The 22,838-nt window shown below is 43.7% G+C and overlaps 1 protein-coding gene across 2 annotated transcripts in view; it reads left to right on the top strand.

The window, feature by feature from the left end:
* Positions 1–22,838, top strand: part of ERN1 (endoplasmic reticulum to nucleus signaling 1) — an 85,621-nt gene that overhangs the window by 36,244 nt on the left and 26,539 nt on the right. For both annotated transcript variants that reach the window (XM_055320620.1, XM_055320613.1), the window contains exons 3-5: positions 17,242–17,275; positions 18,264–18,336; positions 22,158–22,230. In XM_055320620.1, coding sequence (XP_055176595.1) covers positions 17,242–17,275; positions 18,264–18,336; positions 22,158–22,230 — 180 coding nt within the window. The remainder of the gene's footprint in view (positions 1–17,241; positions 17,276–18,263; positions 18,337–22,157; positions 22,231–22,838) is intronic.

Below are 22,838 nucleotides of genomic sequence, written 5' to 3'. Positions count from 1 at the left end.
ATCAGTTCGACAGCAAACCTGGTTACCACCCAGAGATGATGGCAGCTGAGGTACCACAGGCCACTTGCCTCACCTGTCTGGGTCCTGCTTGGATATACAAGAACCCTAGGCAACTGAAAGGACCAGCTCTCAGAGCAAGTGGCCATGAGAAGACCATAGAGCCGACTTTTGGCATTGCATTATAGGCTCCCAGAATATTATCCATAATGTCTCTCCTTCATATTTAAGCCTTTTAGCTTTTTAAAAACAAAAACAGAGTTTTTTAAATTTCACAATTTCTGATTCTATCCAAAGGTGAGATCACCAAATCCTCAACAAGAAGGATTGAGATCAGCATTTTTATAGTTGACTGTTAGGGCTGGGCCCTCAGTTTCAGCCTTCCAGGGCAGGGCTTTTTTTGCCCCAAGCTACATCATTCTTCTACTTTGCTTTTCCCTGCATGTATTGATTTATTTTATTTTGATTTACTTATTTGACAGAGAGCACAAGCAGGGGGAGGAGGAAAGGTAAAAGCAGGGGGGGGAGGTGGACTCGGGGCTCAATCCCAGGGCTCCAGGATCACGACCCAAGCTGAAGGCTGACGCTCAACCGACTGAGCCACCCAGGCACCCCTGCCTATACCGTTTTAAATTGATCTTGTTGAAATCCTAATTTCTACAAGTAGCCTTGACTGTATCTGGCAAAACTGTATTTCACCTTGTTTCTTACTTAAACATAAGAATCAGTCTCTTCTCTCCCATTCTTTAGAGCTTAAGAATTGTCCTCTTTTACTTAACATTGTTTAGAAAATCTTGTCTGTGAAGGATATTTTATAGGACACAGAGAAGAAAAAGCCCATCCTTTCTCTCAAAGAGCCTGCAGCCTGATAGGGAGCAGTGACAAGTACCAGAGCTTCAGCACAGAGCCAGGGTTTGGTAAGGGAGGTGGGTCGGGACTTCAAAGCCTTCAAAGGAGGCAGCAGGGCTATGGTGTGAGGAGCTTAAGGATGGGAGAGAAGCAGAGGGGATGTTGAGCCCTGTGGTAGCATTGAGGCTCTTATACTTGAATGAACAGACATTGGGACCATTAATGTGACTGAGCAGGTGAGTGATTCAGCAGGTTTAATCCTGCAGTGGAGTGTGGGAGTGTGGGCTGGCAACTGGGAAGCCAGAGCTGTGGGGTCCACCTGAAAAGAGGGCCAGGGGCAAGGGAAGAAGTGGCACAGAAATACAGTCAGTAGAATCTAGCAACAGATTAGGGAGGCAGAGCAAGGAAGTGTTAAAAGATGCTTAAGGGGAGAATTTGAGAAATCTCAGTAAGGTCTAGTAATTTCAAGTAATATGTCATATGTTCTAAGTCTCCTTGTCTTTCTGAGAATAGACTGGCCTTTTTTTTTTTTTTTTTAGACTGGCTTTTTTAAGTTAAATTCAGCCCTGGACACCAATATCTATATCTATATAAAACTATATAATAATATAGCTATTACATATATACTTTATTATATATAATATAATTATATATTTACATATAAAATATGTTTCTACAGATCTGTATACTGTGTCTATTACAGTATATATATGTATTTCTACACAAAGATTAAAAGTAATGTATAGAGACCTTGATTTTTTTTTTTTTAAGATTTTACTTATTATTTGAGAGAAAATATAAGCAGGAAGGGGGGCGGAGAGGGAGAAGCAGACTCCCCACTGAGCAGGGAGCCCCATGTGGGGCTTGATCCCAGGACCCTAAGATCATGACCTGAGCCAAAAGGAGATGCGTAATCTACTGAGCCACCCAGGTGCTCTGAGACTTGAGTTTTTTTTTTTGTTTTGTTTTTTTTTGAGACCTTGAGTTTTTTATTCAATTTTAATCTTGCAATTCTAACTAAAGATTTCAAAATTGGTATTTCTAAGCCATTGATCTGTAAATCACCTATAAAGATATCCATATGCTATTCTAGGCCTTGAGGATATGGGAAGTGAACAAAACAGACAAAATCCTGCCCTTATAGAGCTTTTCATACTAGTGGAAAACACGAGGAAATAAATTATGTAGTGGTGACAAGAGCTGACTTTATTGAAGAAAAATAAAGCAAGGAAGTGGAATAGGGAGAATCAGGGTGGGGGTGGGGAGCTGCAGTTTTAGATAGGGATGGCCCCATTGAAAAGGTGTCATTTGAGCAAGAACTCAAGGTAGCAGGGGAGTCTTTAGACAAGGCCTATCAGGGGCAAATGTGGGAGAGTCCTTCATATGGTAGAGGAAGCATCTTGGAGTGGCTGGAGGGGGGGAGTTGGGGGTAAAGTAGAGGAAGGGTAGCAGGAAATGAACTCAGAGCACCAGTCCCACAGGGACACAGTGCTGTCTTCATATACTGTTTATTATAAAAATGCCCCCGCTACTATTCCGGAATGAAATGTATGCGACTGTAACCTACACACATACAATTACAGAAAGAAATGTGTGTATTACCCAGCTGGTAATCTAACACTGGAATAATAGAAAAGTAATTTTGACTCCCATAGACGTAATTTAACACGAAAATGCTCTGACACGTGGTGACACTCCACTTCTGAGTGAGTGCGGTGCCTGCTGATGCAGACTGATCAAAACACCAGGATACTTGTGACTGGATTCCCAGGATGGCAAACAATTCTTAGTAATGCACCAAACAAGAGCAGTGTGACTTTACCTGATTCATACAAGAGTTAATACATTCTGAGAAGATGAGTTGTATAAAATTATGCAAAAAATGCTTTTGTGTTTTTATACAAGTGCTGTTATAGGTTCAGGGAGTTACTGAAGGTTTTCGGCATATGGGAGAGCCTGACAGAACATGAAGCAGTGTATAGATCTGGGATAATTTTTGGCTGTGCAGTGCTGTCTGCCCCACACTTAGCTCTTGTGTTCCTCACCACCCCCTCACCACCACCCCCATCTCCCCACCCCCCCACCACCAGTCCCTGTGGCCATGAAGAAATGCCTTCACAAATTTCCTGAGTACTGTCAAGCAAGCTGTACCCTCCCCCGAAAGGTCTAGGGCCTGGGGGCTGGTGCAAGGATGTTGGCCTTTTTGAAGCCACCCTTGGAGATACCTGAGCAAAGGAGTGACATGCCCTGGTTTTACAGTCTGATGTTTGTGTCCCTCCAAAATTCACATGATGAAGCCTTACCCCCCACCATGTGATGGTATTTGGAGGTGGAGCTTATGGGATTTAGCTTAGATGAGGTCACGAGGGATGGGCCCCCATGATGGGATTAGTGCCCTTAGGAGAAAAGAAAAAGCCCGGAACTCTTGCTCTTTCCCACCATAAGAGAACACTCTGAGAAGGCTGCCATCAGCAAGCCAGAACAGGGCTCTCCCCAGAACCCAACCATACTGACACCCTCATCTTGGACTTGTAGCCTCTAGAACAGTGAGAAATAAATATCTGTTGTTGAAGCCACTAAGGCTGTGGTATTTTGTTATGGCAGCCTGTGCTAAGACACCTGGCCTCCACTTTACAGGGTCAGCAGGTGCTGTGTTGAGACAGCTGATGAGGCCAAGAGGAAGCTGGAGAATAGGTGGAGGCTACTGCACCAGTCCAGGCAAGGGAGGCCATGGGTTTGGGCCTGAGTGGCAAAAGGAAATCTGAGGCAAATGGAAGAAACTTGCTGATGCAAACAGACCCCAGGAACTCATCAGACTAGAGTTATGCAGAATATATACCTGTTACTGTTTCATGGTTTCCTGACTGTTTACTTATTATAGGGGCCAACAAACTGGCAGAGTTTTGTTTTCTTTTTTTCTTTCCACAGATTGGTTTTGGCAGGTGCTTTTGTTCCTCTCCCACACATGTGTTGCTGTTCTCAGAAATGGAGATTTCTTACACCATAGCAGCAAACTGCACCGAGTACAAAAAGCGAGTTTTGTTTTCAGAAACTTGAGTTCTGACATACCAAGTGAGGTGCAATCTTTCTAGGCTGTGATTTTTGTGACTGTAGCAGCACCACTGTTTTTGTCTGAAATTTCACAGTGAAGACAGTCGAACATGTTTCATTTCTATGCTTTCAGCCCAAATGCAAACAGGAAACATTGCTGTTCTGTTTGGTATTAGATTGGTTTTCTAAAGCTTGCTTTTGCTTGGTGGGTTCTCCTTTGGTATTTATGGGGCTGCTTTAAGTCTTCTTGCATTCACTTTGAAATGCTAGTTATTAAAATTAACTGGATAACTAGAATTATTTGAAGGGCTAAAGTAGATAGACTAGAATAAAAGAACAAACTAGAGTTATAAGGAAAGATTTTCTTCAGATTTCACCTGAGTTTGCCTTTCTTACCATGTGCCTCTTCCCATAGTTTCCTACTGGTGCTAACAGCCATGGCTTACCTAGTCTGGAAAGTAGAGTGGTGCTTGGCCACTTGGTCACTGAGTTGTGTTATGTGGACTGAAGTCCTGTCTCTCCATTCTGACTCCTTCTCCCTGTCCTCCAATGTCTTTAGCCAGGCTCTCAACATCCATTTCCTAGACCAATATAGCAGCTTCCTGGCTGTCCTTCAGCCATCATGCTATTGGCAGATGTGTCCCCTAATGAGACCATGGACTGTGCTGCACCCTTGCTGAGAGCCTTGGTGCTGTCTAAAGCGGTGCTCCCAGTGTGGTCTGACCACCTGTCTGCAAGAAGTACAGAAGGGATCCTAAGTGTCATCTGTGATGGGTTGGAATTTTCAGTAGCTGGTCCTTTGCCACAGTTGGAGAAGCACTGGTTTACAGGGGTCAAGTCTAAGCTCATTGGCACACGTGCAGGATTCTTCACCATCCTGGCCCTCACCCATCCCTCTAGGCCTCAGAGATGTGGGGCCTTTGCTTATGTACCCCACCCCGTCCATCAGCCTGCAGTGTTGGACACTCTGTTTCCTCTGTTAAGATCACAGGCTACCTTCTCGACCCCTCAAGCAGAGTGAGCCCCTTCCTCATCTGGATTCTGGGGCACTTTGTGCTTCTGTTGTGAATTTTTGTTTACATTTGTCCTCCCACTGAATTTTAACATTTTGTTTTTTTATTTTTGAAAGAGAGAACACAAGCAGCTGGGGTGGGGGATGGGGAGAGGGAGAGAGGGAGAGAGAAAGTTTTGAGCAGACCCCATGCTGAGCATGGAGTCTGACAGGGGGCTTGATGTCATGACCCTGAGATCATGACCTGAGCTGAAATCAAGAGTTGGATGCTTAACTGACTGAGCCTCCAGGGGCCCTCTGAATTCTAACTTCTTGAGGCTGCGCTCTCTAGACAGCCAGGGGTGCTCACTAAATATATCAGGCACCTAATGCTGACTTGGGTTCCAGAACCCTTCCCACTAGATGTCCTTTGGAAGCCCTGAGAAACAGATGAGCCCAGACTCTGCCCCGTGGGGATGCATAATCTGTCACTTGGACCATTGTCACAGCATGTTCCAGTTCCAGTTCCTGATCTTGAGTTTCATATGGCTTTTTGTGACTTTCTGCTGTTGATTTTCTGTCCTGTCCTTAAGTCGTATGCATGTTCCTCTGAAAGAGTCCTGAGATCTGTCTTCAGAAGTGTGATGGAAACAAAGGAATTATAAGAAGGGACAGTACTTTGTTAGCAGTTCTAATCTGTCTTTCAGAATTTTCTAGGCTTCAGATCTGCATCAACTGTCTTTGTACCTCCTTGCTTACGTAAAGAAAAGCATTAATTTGCCCTTCATTGTTTTGGAGGACTGAAATTTAAGTTGTTAGAGGGGATAAGAGAGAGGCCAGTTTCTACTTTTGAGTATCTTGAAGATATATTTTCTTTCTTTCTTGTGTTTTCCTTTTTATCATGGAAAATTTGAAATACATACCAACCTAGAGACGACTAGAGATACAAACTCAGGTACTCATCACTTAGCTCCAGCGAGCATCAGCTCATGCTCAGTCTCATCAGTAACCCCTCTGACGTCCTCCCTCAAGCCTGGGCTTTTCCTCAGAGTGATACATTTCTTGTTGTAAGGGGGTCTCTTAAAGAGTAGTCTCCATGCATAGTAGCCTAGATTCCAACTCCAAGGGATCCTCTTTGCAATGTTACTAGGTTTGTATTGGGACACAGTTGTGAATGTTGAAGGCTGTGATTTGATTACTTGTCCTTTTTGTCTTGGGATGACCGCGCCAGGTTTGATGGCACTCCCATAGCTCATGAATGAATTCTGTGAAGGTCTGACATCTTGAGAGGCGTTTGGGTACAGGCCATTGTATTGAATTGTCTTATCCTCCTTGAATTCTCTCACTGTTGATTATAGTGATCAATGTGAGTTTTTAGGTCTGAGTTATTTCTGTCAGGGTGAAGGTAAGTAAGTAAGGACATAGTAGAATCTGACTGCCTTTAGAATGGGAGGTTTTTCAGATTCCTTTGGTACCTCTACATGATTGTCTTTGTTAGACGTGGCATTGGGTGATTTGCAGAGGTTCACCTGCAAAAAAAAAAAAAAAAAAAACAAACCCTTCCTACGTCATCTCCCAGTTCTGGTGAGATTTGGAATTTGAGGATCAGCTTTTGATTAGATGCCTGCTTTATTTTTTTTTTATTTTTTATTTTTTTAGATGCCTGCTTTAAAATGTTCTCCCTATAAAAGCTGAACTTTGAAAAATATTTGAGACTTGCTATCTTACACATTGGACCTCACAACTTTAATGGGAACTTAAGGCTTAGATTACAGAAGTACCTTTCCTTTGGGGGAGGAAATGAGCTGCCACTGGGGAGAAGTATTCCCTAATTGGTTCACTTGAGTGCATGAAACATATTTGGGAAACTTACCTTTTGAGTTAAGGGAGGGTGAATGATCTTGTTTCTACTAATAATTTTTATAAGAAAATATTATTACCTTAAGCATTTTCTTGAGGACATGCCAGTGGCTCATTGCGTTCAGACCAGCCAGTCTAGCTTCACTACCCGCTAGGATTAAATCTCCATGTCCTCTTTAGGTCCTTTTTCCACTGCATTTTTCTGATCAGAACTAGGTTTTGTTTGCTACATTTTCCCCTCCCGTTTGGTTCCTGACCAGCCTTCCTGCCACCCTTCCTGCTGGCCTTCCTCCTGCCCCCACACTGGCACAGGCTGTCAGACTGGGGTTACTGGGCTGCCTTCCTCACTGCCCTTTGTGACTCCTTCCCTTTCTCGTTCACTTTGTACCCTGATGCCTGCCTGTCTCTCCTTCCTTCGGTGGATGGTGGATCACATCCCTCTTTTGCTTGGAAGCCTCCAGTCACCCCCTGGTTAGTGCCCACTGTACCACATCACAAAGTTTGCACAACTGTCTGCTTCATGGCCTCACTGCCTGCTCCCTTATTTGCATTGCTCCTCAGGAAGAACATTTCACACTCGCCAAGCCTGTGTCCTCATTCCCACAAGTAGGGTGATAGTTCTTCACTCAAGCTGTCTGGTCATCCCCACCCTCTGAGTCAGCCTTTTTTATGAAATTTGTCTTCTCTGAGTACACTAGCCCTCAGTGACTTCCCTCACCTGGGAAATCCTGTGGTATGTACCGCAGGTTTTGGCTGTTCATTATACACTGTTCACATATATTGACTTTGTAAACTTTCTTTATCCCACACAGCATGGAGGAGAGAACCAATCTGATGGCAGTGCCCAACATTTGCTTTTGAGCTGTGTGTGGTAAATCTTAACAGATAATTACTAATAGTTGGGTTGTCACACTCTTTCTCAGAAAGGGAGGGAGGGAAGGACCAGGCTCTTGAATATTTGGTATATGAGGAGGCTTCATTTTTGTTTTTTGCTTTTTTTTTTTTTTTTAATCTATAAATACCTTTCAAAAGGGCCAACCCAGAAGAGTTCAGATCAGTGCTGGAGGTATACTTAGAAGGGGCTGGTTTGGAGAATTTCAAATGTGCTGTGACATCTCAGTTGTACCTAGAAGTCTTCTAGTCTAAAAGGAAGCCAGGTTTAAATGCCAGGTGAGTAGGGGTCAGCTAGGTGGTTGTCCTTTTGGAAAGAAGAGTGAGGTGGGGCAGGGCAGAAAAACCAGTGCTCATCTAGATCCCAAAAGAGAAACAGGGTGTTCCAGAAATATCAATGCTCATCTGAGAAAGAGAAGAGAGTGATCTGGTAAGGTTCCTTGAGCCCCAGTCAAATGGGCAACCTGTTCTTGTGGCTTCTGTAATCAAAGGAATCTATTCCTTCCTACGTGGAAGAAAGTCTGCCCAGAGCTACCTCCAGGAAGAGGCTGTCAGACTTGAAGTCTGGTTTGAAACACTTATTTATTTAAATTTTGATTGACTTCCATCAGAGACATTTTTCTGTTTTGCTAACTCCTCACCCCTGTTTTCCCATACCCTCACCAATTCTGCTACTCATGTGTTAGGGAAGCCTGTAGGGTGTTGATGGGGTCCTTCTTGCTCTTCAAGTAGATCTTCCTCCAGTGCCTTCAAACCCTGTGAAGTTGTAGGCTAGGCTTCACCTTCAGAAAGTGAAGGTTTAGGGCATCTGGCTGGCTCAGTCAGTAGGGTATGTGACTCTTGATCTCAGGATCATGAGTTTGAGCCCCATGTTAAGTATAGAGATTCCTTTAAAAAAAGGGGGAGGGCTATATTACAGGTGAGTGCAGGAAAAACAGACTTTTCTTTTGAACATATTAGAAAGGCTTTCCTTAAATGGCTTTTGTAAGCTTCTCTCTTTTTAAAATTTTTTTCATTTTATAAAAACTTCAACACACAAGTGTAGAATAGTGTCATGAAACCCTCATGCACCCAGCACCCAACTTCAATAGCAATCAGCACATGGCAGTCCCCTTCCTCAACAACTTTATTTTGTAACAAATATCAGACCATTTTTCCCATACATTTAAATAATTTTTAAACATGAGTGAACAAAACATGAGTGAACAGAACCATGCATAGCAGCTCTCTTTAGCTTTTATTGTGTAGGTTTCTGTGTTGGAAAAGTCCTTTCCATTAGAAGAAACTTACTGAAATAATGATATCCCACATACAGTTCTGAAACATCTTAAATCACTGACTTCCTTTGATTCTGCAGTCAGCATTGCCTTCTGAATACGAGGGGAGCAGAGGCCTGGGCTGCAGTTACCCCAGACTTCACTCTGATTACTCATTAAACTGTATATAAGCTTTATATACATTTCTGTGTATATTTCACTAGATGCAACATAGATGGTCTCTGTCCTTCAACCTGCTGAAAATTCATTCCAACCCCCAGATATTTGAGACCCAGGAGGGCCACTTGCACCAAGAGACCTGACCCTGGCAGAGCATGATCAGTGCATCCTGAGAACATACCAGGTGCAGGGGGTGGTCATTTTCTGATTTTCTGGAGCACAGAGACCGACGTGAAAGCATGACGGTGTTCATGGAAGAGATGTGATTGAAAGAGAATCCTGGAGAAGAATTGGGCCCGGGTTTTGCAGACCCTTGAATGCCTACACCTTTGGTTCTCAAACCATGCTGAGGGGCCGTGGTTGCCACAGAAAACTCAGAGAGGCACCACAGCTTGTTTCCAGTTTTTAAGAGAACTCCACAGGGGTCAGAACCATGCTTGAGATAGTTTCTAGTTTCAGCATTAGGTTGTGCTCCTTTTGGTGAGCTTTGCAGAGCTGGATTTTTGGTGGCTGCTGTAATAAAGTTCAAATACCGCATGATAATCAAGGGTAATGAGGGTTGGCAGTGTCTAATTCGATTATAAGGTTTGGAATATGTGTGGCACCCAGCAGGTATACATCCCATTAGTAAGTAATTATGATTAAGAATGAAATAAATGGCTTTTCTATGCATTTACGTGTTTTCCCTTTTTTCACATGGCTTCTAAGTTGCTAGTCCTTAAATACTTAGGTTGTGTAGAACTGTTTAATAAATGGAACTGTTAGATATTTCTCTTGGCCTAGGGCCCTATGAAGAAATTACTGAGACATGAAGGCTGGTGTGAACCAGGAAAGTTTGGGATCCTTTGACTTGAGCCACAGAGATGGAAAGTATTCCGTAGGCAGAGTGGGGGAGCCATTGTAGGGTTTTATGTGGAGGAAAGACATGAACAGATTTGCCTTTATCAGGTCCTTGCAGACAGTAGGTAGAATGCATATCTGAAAGGCAAAGATCCCAGATGAGGAGCTGGTTAGGAGACTGCTGGGTAGGCCCAGTGAAAAATGGTGGCTGCCTAATTTTGGCAGTAGTAAAGGAGGACACAGATTTTGAGAAATGTTTACTGAGTTGAATCTTACATAACTCAGTACCTAATTGAGTGGGAGTGGGTTAAAATTAAGGGGAGAGTCAAGGACAGCTCTGAGTTTCCAGATTATATGACTAGGTGCAAGTGGGGCCAGCCAATCTGGGAATGTAAAAGAAGAACCAGTTCTGGGGGGTATGACATCAGGGGAGCTACCCCATAAGTAACTGGAAGTGGGACCGAGTCTTGGACTCCATGGGAGAACGTCATAAACTGCCATGTGGACACCTAATAGGAAGGATTTGCAAGTGTTTGTTAGATTTGGTCACTGGAACTTGACAGGGGAAGTTTTGGTCTTACTCTGAGGGTAGAGGCCAGAGAGCAGGCTGTTGAGAAGGGCACAGAAGGCAAGAAGGTGAAACAGGATCCAGAGCAATGGTTTCCTAGTTAAAGACACTAATTCCCTGGCCTTATCGACAGAATCTGCTTCCTGGGGAAAGGACCTGGGAACCAACATTTAAAAAAGTATACAGACACTTACACATTACTGGCAGGAACCTGAATAGCACAACCACTTGCAAGAGCTGTTCGGTGGCTCCATGTCAAGTCAGTTGTAAACAGTATGGTTCCATGTTCCAGGTATTTTCCCAACAGAAATGAAAACCTAGGATCCTACAAAAACTCACAAATGTTCATAACTGCTTTAATCACATTTTTCTAGCCCCAAACTTGAATAACCCAGTATCCCTCAGCAGTTAAAGAAATTGTGGCATATCCATAAAGTGGAACACTACTTAACCAGTGTAAAAGAACAAACTTGATACATGCAACAATGTAGATGAGTTCCAGAAACATGAGGCAGAGAGAAGGAAGCCAGGCCCACAAGAGAACCTAATAGACAAATGCATTTGTGCAACTTTAGAACAAACACAACAAATCCATCAGTGACTAAATGGGGTGGGAGTTGGAGATATTGAATCCAAAGGTGTGTGAGAAAATGCTTTGGGGTGATGGTAACGTTCTATGGTGTGAGGGTGGTTACATGGATGTGTAGGTTTCTCAAGACTCCTCAAATTGTACACTTAAATGCTGCATTAGGAGAGAGGAAAGCCTGTGCCAAAGAGTGAAGGAGAACTCAGAGGTTGGGTATGTTTGTGGGCCGAGGAGAAGGAGTGAGGCAGCCAGAGGAGGACCAGAAGATCCTTGGAGACATGGTACCACCTGGGAGCTGTGCAGTATCTATGAATACGAGGGTGAACACGTTGTCCTTTTATAGAGAATTGGGTAAACTTGAGAAGAGTAGGAAGATTGGGAGAGATCACTCTGCCCCCTTTTACTCCATCTATGCCCCAGAAAGCAGAATCAGGTGTGGAGAGGAGGCTTGAGTCAAGGAGAGAAGGTTTGAAATAACAGCTGTGAGGAACAGGGAACAGAGGCCAACCAGGAAGTAGGTAAGTGTATCTCCTATGACACAGGGTCCAGCCGGCCATAGATGTCGAATGGTTTCTCCAAGAGTGATTTAGTGTTTTCTTCAGCGCTCAGAGCCTGGGTGGAGGAAAGGGGATTGCTAATTAGATTTTGGGTTGAGGGGTGATAGAGCATCGTTGCTGGAGTATTAAAAGTAATTAATGATGGATGCCCAGGCTGGGCAGGAATAGAAGTAGGAAGGAAACTAACATGAATTGATTGCTCCATTCAGTCAATATGTTGAACACTCCTCTGTGCCAGGCACTGTTTGAGGTGTTAGAAACATGGCAGACAACAAAAGATAAATCCCAGTCTTTATGTAATTAACAGTGGCTAGAGTCAACGATTTTTAAAAGTAAGTAAAATATACTGTACTTAGACGTGGTAAGTGTCATGGAGAAAAATCAAGTAGGGAGGAGGGGTGGCAGGGTAGGAGGTATTCATGAAAGACCTCTCTGAGATGGTGATACTTGGTCAAAGATGTAGGCAGGGGACTAGCAAATGCAAAGGCTCTGAGGCAGGGGCACACTAGACAGTATTTGAGGAATATGAAGAGGCCAGCTTGGCTGGAATAAGCAAAGGGGGAAATAGCGGGAGAGCCTTAGAGGGTGGGATTGTGTGGGATTTGCAGGCTACAGTGTGACAATCTTTACGATTGAGATAGGAACCACCAAAAGATTCTGAGCAGTAGGGATCCCTGGGTGGCGCAGCGGCTTGGCGCCTGCCTTTGGCCCAGGGCGCGATCCTGGAGACCCGGGATCGAATCCCACATTGGGCTCCCGGTGCATGGAGCCTGCTTCTCCCTCTGCCTGTGTCTCTCCCTCTCTCTCTCTCTCTCTGTGACTATCATAAATAAGTAAATTAAAAAAAAAAAAAGATTCTGAGCAGTAGAGAAGAATAATCTGACTTCTGTCCTTAAAAGGATCACCATTCTCTGTGTCAAGGCATAGACTTTTTAAGTCTTGACAAACAGTTCTTATTCAATCCACAGAGATGCCTCATGAGGTTGGTGGTGTTATTTTTTCTCTTTATTGTTGAGGAAATTTGGGCCCAGAGAGATTAGGTAATTTTGCTGAGGTCACTCAGCTGGTAGTTGGCAGTTAGGATTTAAACATAGACTCATCTGATTCCAAAGGCCATACAAACCAGGAAAAGAGGTGCTCTAAAAAAAAAAAGAAGAAGAAGAAGGTGCTCTGATGATGGAGGGATACTGGGCATAGGAAACAAATGATTAGACTCTATAGAGTTTGGCAGCTGGTGAGATGTATTGGAGAGAAATGAGTATCACCAGTGTCATTTGGAGCCTGTTTGTCCTCTAAAAGTATAGTGGTGCTGTTAACAAAATAACATGGTCAAGAGTAGAAGTGGGTCTGAGTTAAAAGATGAAGGGCATGACTTTGGGCAGGTGGTGGCTGAGGTGCTGGTAGGAAATAGCGGAAAGGTCCAGTTGATACAGAAAGAAGAGCTCAGAAGATGATGGTGACCTGAAATCTTCCATTGTGGTTATGGTTGAAATTTCAGGGATGAGTGTGCTCTCTGAGATAACTGGAGGGAGAACCTGGAAATGCGCCTTCCTGTTGGAGTAGATAGGGGAAGAGCTAAGACAGAAGGAGGACAGAAATCACACATGCAGGGCCACAGAGGTGAGAGACTTGGGACGAGCCACAGAACCAGAAGTGACGGTGGAGGGGCTGCCTGCTGGTGTGTGATCAGGGCAGCAGGCACATGGGATCACCCGAATGGTTGGGAACTAGCTGAAAGAGTAGGGCTATTGGTGCTGCGGATGGAGCCACAGAGACCTGTAGCACAGCAAAGTTGAGAGTATGCATGTGATCCAGTACAGAGGGAGAAGGCCTGAGGTCCAGAAAGGATGGAATGGAGAATAAAGGTGAAAAAGGTATTCACGGAAAGATGAAAATTCACTTCTTTTGGAGATAAAAATGTTTAAGTCTTCACCCTTGTGAATTTGGGCAAAGGAAGGGTATGAATATTTGTTTTGAGCCATTTCTGTCCCCAGTTAAAAAGGAGGATTCAAATAGCACAGCAGTATCAATGAGCTGTCATACAACCTCATCCAGGTCTCCGGGTTGTAAGGGTTGTGCCATTTTAAGCCCAAGCTGGACCCACTGGGGGAATCGGGTCCAGTCCGGTGGCTGTTTCCCGGGGAGCAGTGAGCAGATTTGTTTCTGCCTGTCAGTTCCTCCTGCGATAGCCTTACCTTTACCTTAACACCTGTTTTCATACTTGCAAAGTAACCACCACCCTCCCCCCGCCACACACCCTTTCTCCCTTCTGAAAGTAAAACAGCTTTGTGGGATGGCTTTTATCCTTATCAGTCTCTGTATAGATAGCGTGGCTTATTTTGTAGCTGTGTTTGTTTATAGCTTTCTAGTTAGGCCAGGTTGCTTTTCACATAGCTGGATCTTTTATTCTTTCTTTCTTTTTTTTTTTTTGCAAGAATCTTACCTGATACCAGCTTTCATTATTAAATAAAAACAACCACTTTTTCACATTGGACTTTCATTGCACATTTTCAGATGATGCTGTTTACTTTTATTTCGCTGACTTTCCAAATATTTTTATCCTTTTATGTTATGGAAAATTTCAAGCATATGTAGAAGGAATAGCAAAATAACTCCCCAGTCTTGCCATGTTCCTCTTTACCAGTTACCAATAGGCTGGCATTTTTTGTTTTATCTCCCCTTGCATATGGTTTTTTATTCTGTAGTATTTTAAAGATTTTTTTACTTGAGAGAGAGTGCAAGCAAGTGGGGGGGGCGGCAGAGGGAGAGGGAGAAGCAGACTCCCCACTGAGCATGGGGCTCAATTTCGGACCCTGAGATCATGACCTGAGCTGAAATCAAAAGTTGGATGCTTGGGCAGCCCTGGTGGCCCAGCGGTTTAGCGCTGCCTTCGGCCTAGGGTGTGATCCTGGAGACCTGGGATCGAGTCCCACGTCGGGCTCCCTGCATGGAGCCTGCTTCTCCCTCTGCCTGTCTCTGTCTCTGTCTCTCTCTCTCTCTCTCTCTCTCTGTATGTCTCATCAATAAATAAATAAAATCTTAAAAAAAAAAAGTTGGACGCTTAACCTACTGAGCCACCCAGGCACACCTTTTTTCTGTAGTATTTTAAAGCAAATCTCAGATTCAAATGATTCTTTAAGAAAAAAAAGAAGTATATCTACCCTATACCTCGGGTATAGTCACTGCTCCCCCTCAGAAGCCAAGAGGACTTTGCTGCCCTGCCGGAGCTGACCTGAATGGCGGTGCCATCGCATGGCTTACTCTGCGCGTGTTCCTCCCAGGACCTAATTTTCCTGAGTGGACGAGAGCCTGCATAGCTGTCCCTCGGGTCCCTCCCCGGCTTCTGCCAGTGGCCTGTGTCTTCACTGGAACCCGTCAGGCGCGGGACACATCTTGGGACTTCAGGCCTCCGTGTCAGGTGACAGTGGACGAGCCCTAGAGAACCAGGGAAGTCTGCACCTGAAGACAAGCCTGTGACGGGGACTCCAGATCCTGTCAGGCCCCGCGTCTGGTTTCCGTGACGTGCTGGAATCCCTGCAGGCTCCTCTCCCGCTGTGTTTGTCTGTGATGCCGTGAAGCCGCCGAAGGGAACCAAAAGCGCTGCCCTCTGCGTGCCGTGTCCTCGCAGGTCGCAGGTCGGCGCGCTCGCTCTTGCGTGGGAGCGGGGTCATCAGGGCGCCTCGCCTCTTTGCCGTCTCTTGCATCAGCCTCCTGGGACAGTACCGAGAGGGGATTAATGGGAACGAGAAACGCGGGCTTCCCAACTGACAGTTCCTCCTGTTTCCTAACATGTTTTTGCTTCGATGCATTGTTTGTGGGCCGCCCACAGGCCACGCGTGCTGCGTGTACCTCTGTCCCCGCGAACGCTGTGTATTCTTTCGGGTAGGAGCCGGGCTTGTAGAGCAAAGTCAACACGTGATAAGGCCTGAAAGGGTTCTCTGCATCCGAGAATCCCGGGTGACTGGGGGGCACCTGTCACGTCGCGCACGGCCCGCGGAGCCTGCAGCTGGGCGTCCGGAATCCTGGGACGGTGTCTGCCGTCCTCAGCCCCAGCTTTGAACTTGCAGGCGGTGTCCCTGTGCGGCCCGCGGGGCTTGGGTCGCCGGGAATCCCTCGTGACTGTGGATGTTCGCCCTTTTCGTGTCCGTGCGCTCTCAGGCCACCACCACCGAGCCCAAGGAACTAGGAGCATCCTCTTGCTTCGTGCCTGGGAGAATCTGGGGAGGGAGAAATTCTGCCATTCTTGACTACTGCAAGTATAAAAGTGACTTTGAGAAAACACTTTTTCCCCCAGTTTAAAAAGTAACGCCTGTTCTTAGACAAATTTGGGGAAATACAGATGAGGTAGAGGAGTCACAATTCCAACAAATATCTTACAATTGGCTTTTTTTTTTTTGTCCTTCCATCGTTTCTGTCTATGTGCATTGAAGATTTTCTCCTCAGCTGCACTACTATTCTGTATCATGTTATCTTTTCCCCTGAATATCAGAATATAAAGATTTGTACATTTTTAAATTGTATAAGCCCTTTTAGAAGCCTTAATTTTCCGCCGAGCAAACATTCCCTAATTTAACCTTATCGTTGAGTAGGTAAGTCATTGGTAATGCTACTGTGTCTTTGTACACAAAGCATTTTCTATATTTTATATTGCTTTTTTTTTTAAAAGATTTTATTTATTTATGAGAGACACAGAGAGAGACAGACAGACACACGCAGAGGGAGAAGCAGGCTCCATGCAGGGAGCCCGACGCAGGACTCAGTCCTGGGACTCCAGGATCACACCCTGGGCTGAAGGCGGCGCTAAACCACTGAGCCACCTGAGCTGCCCTTATATTGCTTTTAAACTAGATTTTATAGAAATGGAATTGATGGATCAAAGGGAATCAAGGGGGAATAAGCACTTGGAGTCTCCAAGTTTGCCATCTTGCTGCCCCGGTGGGATGTATCCATTTACCACCAACCAAATTCTCATCAACCGGAAGATTTGTTCTTAAGCCACAGTTTTGTTTTTCCTAATGGGAGTTTCTAATGCCACTCCAGGTATCTGTGACAAGGTGGCAGTTTAGGTTGTAAAAGCCATTGATGTGTCAGATAGTGACACTGTGACTCATTGTCCACTATGCTTTGAGACTCATTCTTCCTTCATGTCCATCCCCCAAGTTATGTGTGCTTTCTTTCTTTCTTTTTTTTTTTTTTTTTAACTATTTGTCTATTTATTTATTTGAGAGGCAGGGGGGAGGGGCAGAGGGAGAGAAAGAATACTCAAGCAGACTCCCTGCTAAGCACGGAGCCTGACTCAGGGCTTGATCTCATGACCCTCTGATCATGATGTGAGCAGAAATCAAGAGTCAGATGCTCAACCGATTGAGACACCAGGTGCCCCTATGTGCTCATTTCTTGACATCAGTTCCTTTGTGCTATATTCTCTATCCCATCTCAGTGACAATCTGTGTCTTTGGGTATGTGTTTTCTAAAGTCCCTTCACATACTTTATCTGGTAAGTTTAAGGGAAATTTAAGTTATTGGTACCACTTGTGAATCTGTCTTGGGGGCCTTCTTGGAATCCTGGTATTTTAGAGTCTGTCTGATGTTGCATTTGTTGTTCTTTTGCACAGATCCTGTTCTGCAGGTTCCAACACATGTGGAAGAGTAAGTCTTCTAATTTGCTTAGATACCTTCCTTTAATTCATTTTCTTAACTATTCAGTCGGTATTTAAGAAGCTAGCTGCTGGGAGCACATATATACGTACACCTAAGGTATAATGAGAATGACGGAGACGTGAAGTCTTACGGGTGCTATGACCTGTGTTGGGCAGTCAGTTCCCCAGGGAAGGGAGGCAGTGATATTAAAAGGCCTACTTGAGATGAAACTCCAGTTGAGTTTAAGTCCTACGAAACTGCCAAAGTCTTACCAAGGGTTTAAATCTCTCCCTTTTCATTGTGTCATACCATGAAGAGGAAACATGAGCGTAACCTGCTACTAGAGTGTATGTGTTATAGCCCCTATAAGAGCTCAAATGATGGGACATCCTAAGTACAGAAAAGATTGAACAAAGGGTTTTTGAGTGCCTAGTCCTAATTCAGACTCCACCACATTAACCTTATCAAAGATCACCTCGTATCTGCTTTATGGGAAGCCACGTGTTAAAGACCACCATATCTCCTTGGCAAGTTCTCTCTGAGGTCAAGCTTTCAGAGTCTGCTTTTACTGCCTCCAGTTTAAAAATACATGTTTGTTGAAGACTGAAGGTAGATTTGTCCTACCATTTATGTACTGTTCCATGCTATTAAATATTAATTGTTGAAGTTCTATACACAATTGACTTAGAAACTGAAAAGCAGACTTACCTGGGTCCTTTTCACTTATTTATCATCATCCAGAGTACTTTGACCAAATAATGACTTACTCTTCTATGGTTTTTAACTTTTTTTCTTACAGGTTGCTTTTTTCTGCTCAAATATAGCCTATCACCATAGGGATATTTTATTTGTAGCTAAAAGTGAAAGAGCAGTGGGTGGAATTGTCTTATACACATGCATGCCTCCCTCACCCCAATCATGACTTTGCATGGCTTTGATATTTTGTTCTGTGCCCTGGACTATAACTTATCACTGATACTTACTGCTCAATCTCTAGGCCTGCTTTCCTCCCGGATCCCAACGATGGCAGTCTGTATACACTTGGGGGCAAGAATAACGAAGGCCTGACAGTGAGTATATTTTGAATCTTTGTGTACTTCAGAGGTTCCAGACCAGTGGTCCTCAACTGTTGCACATTGAGATCACCTGAGAGTTTAAAAAAAATTACACTAGAGAGGTATAATACTCCCTTTAGCAGCAGGACTTGATCTAACTAGTGATTCTCAAATTGGGGGTAGTTTGAAGCATTCCCCACCCACATTCACCCCAGCAAATTTCCCAGTGGTTCTCAGCCTTAGCTATACATTGTAATAACCTGGAGAATTCTTAAAACAACAACAACAACAACAACAAACTACTGAGTCTGGATCCCAATCCTAGAAGTTTCCATTTAATTGATCAAGGTCATCAGCAATTTTTAAAAGCTCCCTGGACAAGAGAATTTAGAAACACACCCACATGGATGATCACCTGATTTATGACAAAGGCGATGCTGCAGTGTGCAGTGGGGAAGGGTGGTCTTTCAATATATGGCATGAGTCAACTGGGATGTCCATGAAAAAGTATCTTAACTCTTACCCTTCACCAGACACACAAACCTCAGTTTCAGAGAGATTACATATCTAAGTATGAAATATGAAACCAAACTTTAAGGGAAAAAAGTAGCAGAATATCTTCACAACCTTAGAGTAAGAAAAGATTCTTTTCCTTCCTTCCTTCTTCCTTTCTTTCTTCCTTCCCTTCCTCCTTCCTCCCTTCCTTCCTCTCTCCCTTCCTTCCTTCTCCACACCCAACATGGAGCCCAGTGCAGGGTTTAAACTCACAACTATGAGATCAAGACCTGAGCCAAGATCAAGAGTTCAGCACTTAACCAACTGAGCCACCAAAGTGCCCCAGAAAAGGTTTCTTAAATAGGATAAGATAAACAAAACAGAAATACTCCACACTAACTATAAAGGAAAAAATTGATATATTGGATTATATTAAAATTAAGAGTTTTTCTTCATTAAGAGACATCATCAAGAAAGGCAGGATGTATTTGGAATACACTGAACTGGCAATACATATATGACTCCAACAAAGGATTCATATTCAGAATATGTAAAGAACTCCTATGGATTATTATTATTTTTTAAAGATTATATTTGAGAGAGAAAGTGAGAGAACACAAGCAGAGGGGAGGGACAGAAGAAGAGGAACAAGCAGACTCCTTGCTGAGCAGCAAACCCATGCAGGGCTCCATCCTAGGACCGTGGGATCATAACCTGAGCCAAAGGCAGATGCTTAACTGACTGAGTCACCTAGGCACCCCAAACTCCTATGGATTACTTTTAAAAAAGGAGAACCCAGTAGAGAAAGAGAAGAGGATATCCAAATGGTCAATAAACATATGAAAAGAATACTCAGCTTTATTAGTCATTAGGGAAATGCAAGTTAAAATCACAATGTCTTGGGACACCTGGGTGGCTCAGTGGTTTAGTGCCGCCTTCGGCCCAGGGCGTGATCCTTGAGACCTGAGGTCGAGTCCCACGTGGGGCTCCCTGCATGGAGCCTGCTTCTCCCTCTGCCTGTGTCTCTGCCTTTCTCTCTGTTTCTCATGAATAAATAAATAAAATCATAAATTTAAAAATAAATAAATAAAATCCCAATGCCCTACTAATACTAGAGTGGTTAGAATGAGGAAAGTAGACAAACAGATGATGGGGGGGAGCGGAGCCATCAGAGCTCCTGGACACTGTTGGTGGAAGTGCTACTTGGTATATCCAGTTTGGAAACTGTTTGGCAGAATCTGTAAAGCCCTAGGACCCAGTAATCCTTCCCAGCTTATTATGTACCCAGCAGAAATGCCCATGTGTGTTCACTAAAGACAGCTACCCAAACGTACTGCAACATTACTGAAAATAATCAAGAAGTGAAAACAACCCAGACAGCATCAGTAGTAAACAGGATAAGGAAAGCATTAATAGTGGACAGGATAGAGAAATTATGGAATAGCGATATAATTTAATAGTCTACACCAGTGAGAGCCTACAGTCTGCAACTCTGCACAGCAGCATGGATGAATCTTACTAACCTAAGGTTGGACCAAAGATGACAAACAAGAAAGGCTGCACACTGAATGATTCATTTATATAAAGTTCAAAGACAGGAAAAACAAGTCTATGCTGTCTTGAAGTTAGGATAATGATTACCCTGGAAAGTTATGATTGGAAGAGAAGGCAAGAAGAGGGTTTTCGAAGTGCTGGAAAAATCGTGCTGCTTCATGTGGATGCTTTGCACAGTTGAAGTAAGCTGAGCTGTATACTCACGTGTGCTGTTTGTATGTTCTGCTTCAATAGAGTTAAAAAAAAAAAAAAAAAGCTTCCAAGTGATTGTAATGTGCAGCCTGGATTGAGAACCAGTGGTCTAGACTGTAAGTGGCAGTGAGCTCTAATTGGGATATTTTAACATAAACTTCTGAATGCCCATGACCAGAACAGATGGGAGGAAAGCAAGCCTTGCGTAGAGGTGTGTGTGTTTCATCATCAGCATTTCCCTTCACATTCCCAGAACCTATTTCTGAAACACTCTGTTTGCTGAACACCATGTGGAGCGATTTGTGGAAGTTGTCTCATGTTTCAGGAGCCTTCTGGAATAGAGACGGTAACCCATGTAGGAGGCGTGGAAACAGTGCCCGTAGAGGTGAAGGAATGTGCCCAAGGCCAAAGCGTCAATTGTTGGAACTTGAGACTTGAGCTTGAACTTCCAAAATGCTCTGACCACTCCATTCCGCCTCACATTTTCCTGTTGTAGGTTAACAGTTCCAGGAACCAGGTGTCTCCCAGGTTGGGCCTTGAACAGGTAGACCTGTAGAAATGCTCAGCAAACACTGTAGGACTCCAGACTAGAAGCCTGGCAACTACTTTCTGATTCTCCAGAACATCTGGCACAAACCCAGTCAGTCATGACAGCCTCTCTGTGGCATTTTTCCTTTTTCGAAGGCCTAGTTTAAATGTTGGGATAATCGGAAAATCCAAATGATTGATTATGTAAAGTTTTGTTTATTAAAGCTAGAGAGAACTCTCTTTTTTGGAGAAAAAGATGACAGTATAGTAGAAGCAGGTATCTACAGAATAGTTTCAAGAACACAGAATGTTCCAAAAATAAAGTATACCGAAACGAACATTAACCAAAGGAACTTATCAGATGTCAGCTGTAGACTCAGAAGAATCAGTTTTATGATGAAATGCAGTTGAAACATGTGGTTGAGTTTGAGTTTCTTTTTCCTGGCATCTACCATAATTTCCTTTTAATACCAAAAGGCTTAATTTCCTTGTTTTTCCAGTGGAGCATTGTTTAATTAAGGAAACATTAAAACGACTTGCTCCACCTTGAACTCCTAGGTCACCTGCATAATGCTGATTTCTTTCCCTTAAAGCTTCAGCTGGGTACTGAGGTTGTTTCTCTTCAGAATTAATCTTACGGCTCACCTACACTCTGAAAAGTACGTCATTCCACTCAGCCTAGCTGGCTCTGGGTCAGTTTTCCAAGACAGAATTCTTTCTGCCCCATCCCCCTCCAAATTTCAAAGATTGTGTAACTTCTCCATATTTGTATAAGTCTTTTCAGAAAAGGTTTGTGTCTTCCCCAGAAGTGCTCTGGACAAGATACTTTAAGGAGCTCCTGACGGGGAGCTGAGAGCTGGAGGCTTGATCAAAGTGGATATGGAAGCCTGGGGCATCCCTTCTCCTTGGTTTCCAGTTGGGAAAGCTCCCATCAGCCATCAACACTGCTTCTCTCTTTTTAGCAGAATTGGGTAACAGAAACAGATTGTGCAGTAAAATTATAATAATTGCACAAGACTTGGTTAACTTATTTTTTCCTTTGCCTCTTTTTTTTTTTTTTTGTAAAGAAACTTCCTTTTACCATCCCAGAATTGGTACAGGCATCCCCATGCCGAAGTTCAGATGGAATTCTCTACATGGGTAAGAGTTCCTGTTTTCAACACTGAAACTTTGATCTGTTTGGAAAGGAGTCCCAGAATCTGGGAAAGTGGCACGTTGGAGAGAGAGGTGTGCAGTGACTCCCCACCAACCCTTCTGAGAAAGGTCTTTCTTGCCTTGATTATGCTTCTTCACGCCAGGATCAGCTGACCAATTAAGAAAGCCCCCCGCCCCCCTTGGGAGCAGACCTGACACCATTAATATGGTTACTCATTTAACAAGCTTTTAGTTGCTGTGTTGACTTACCCCTGTGATTTAAAGATTGCAACATACCCAGAAGCAGTTGGATGAAATTTAAAGTGAACACAATAGTCTGAGCCAAGAAAGGGAAGCCAGGTTCTGCCTATTAATTATAGGACTTTCATAGTATTTCCTGCTATCAGAATATTGGATAAAACAGCACTTAACAGCTTGGCTAGATAAGCCGCCTTCATACCTATGGGGTCACCTCTTTGAAAGCATCAGATCACCTGCTTTTCTTTTACTGTGTTTGCTGCCAAAATGTCAATAAAAATGCATTTGTAATACAAAGGAGAGCTGTGTTTATCTTGAAATCATAGTAGTAATAATATCCTGTATTTACATAGCAG

The sequence above is a fragment of the Nyctereutes procyonoides genome, unplaced genomic scaffold, assembly GCF_905146905.1.
Source record: "Nyctereutes procyonoides isolate TBG_1078 unplaced genomic scaffold, NYPRO_anot_genome, whole genome shotgun sequence".
Taxonomy (NCBI): domain Eukaryota; kingdom Metazoa; phylum Chordata; class Mammalia; order Carnivora; family Canidae; genus Nyctereutes; species Nyctereutes procyonoides.
This window is presented reverse-complemented; position numbering and strand designations above follow the sequence as displayed.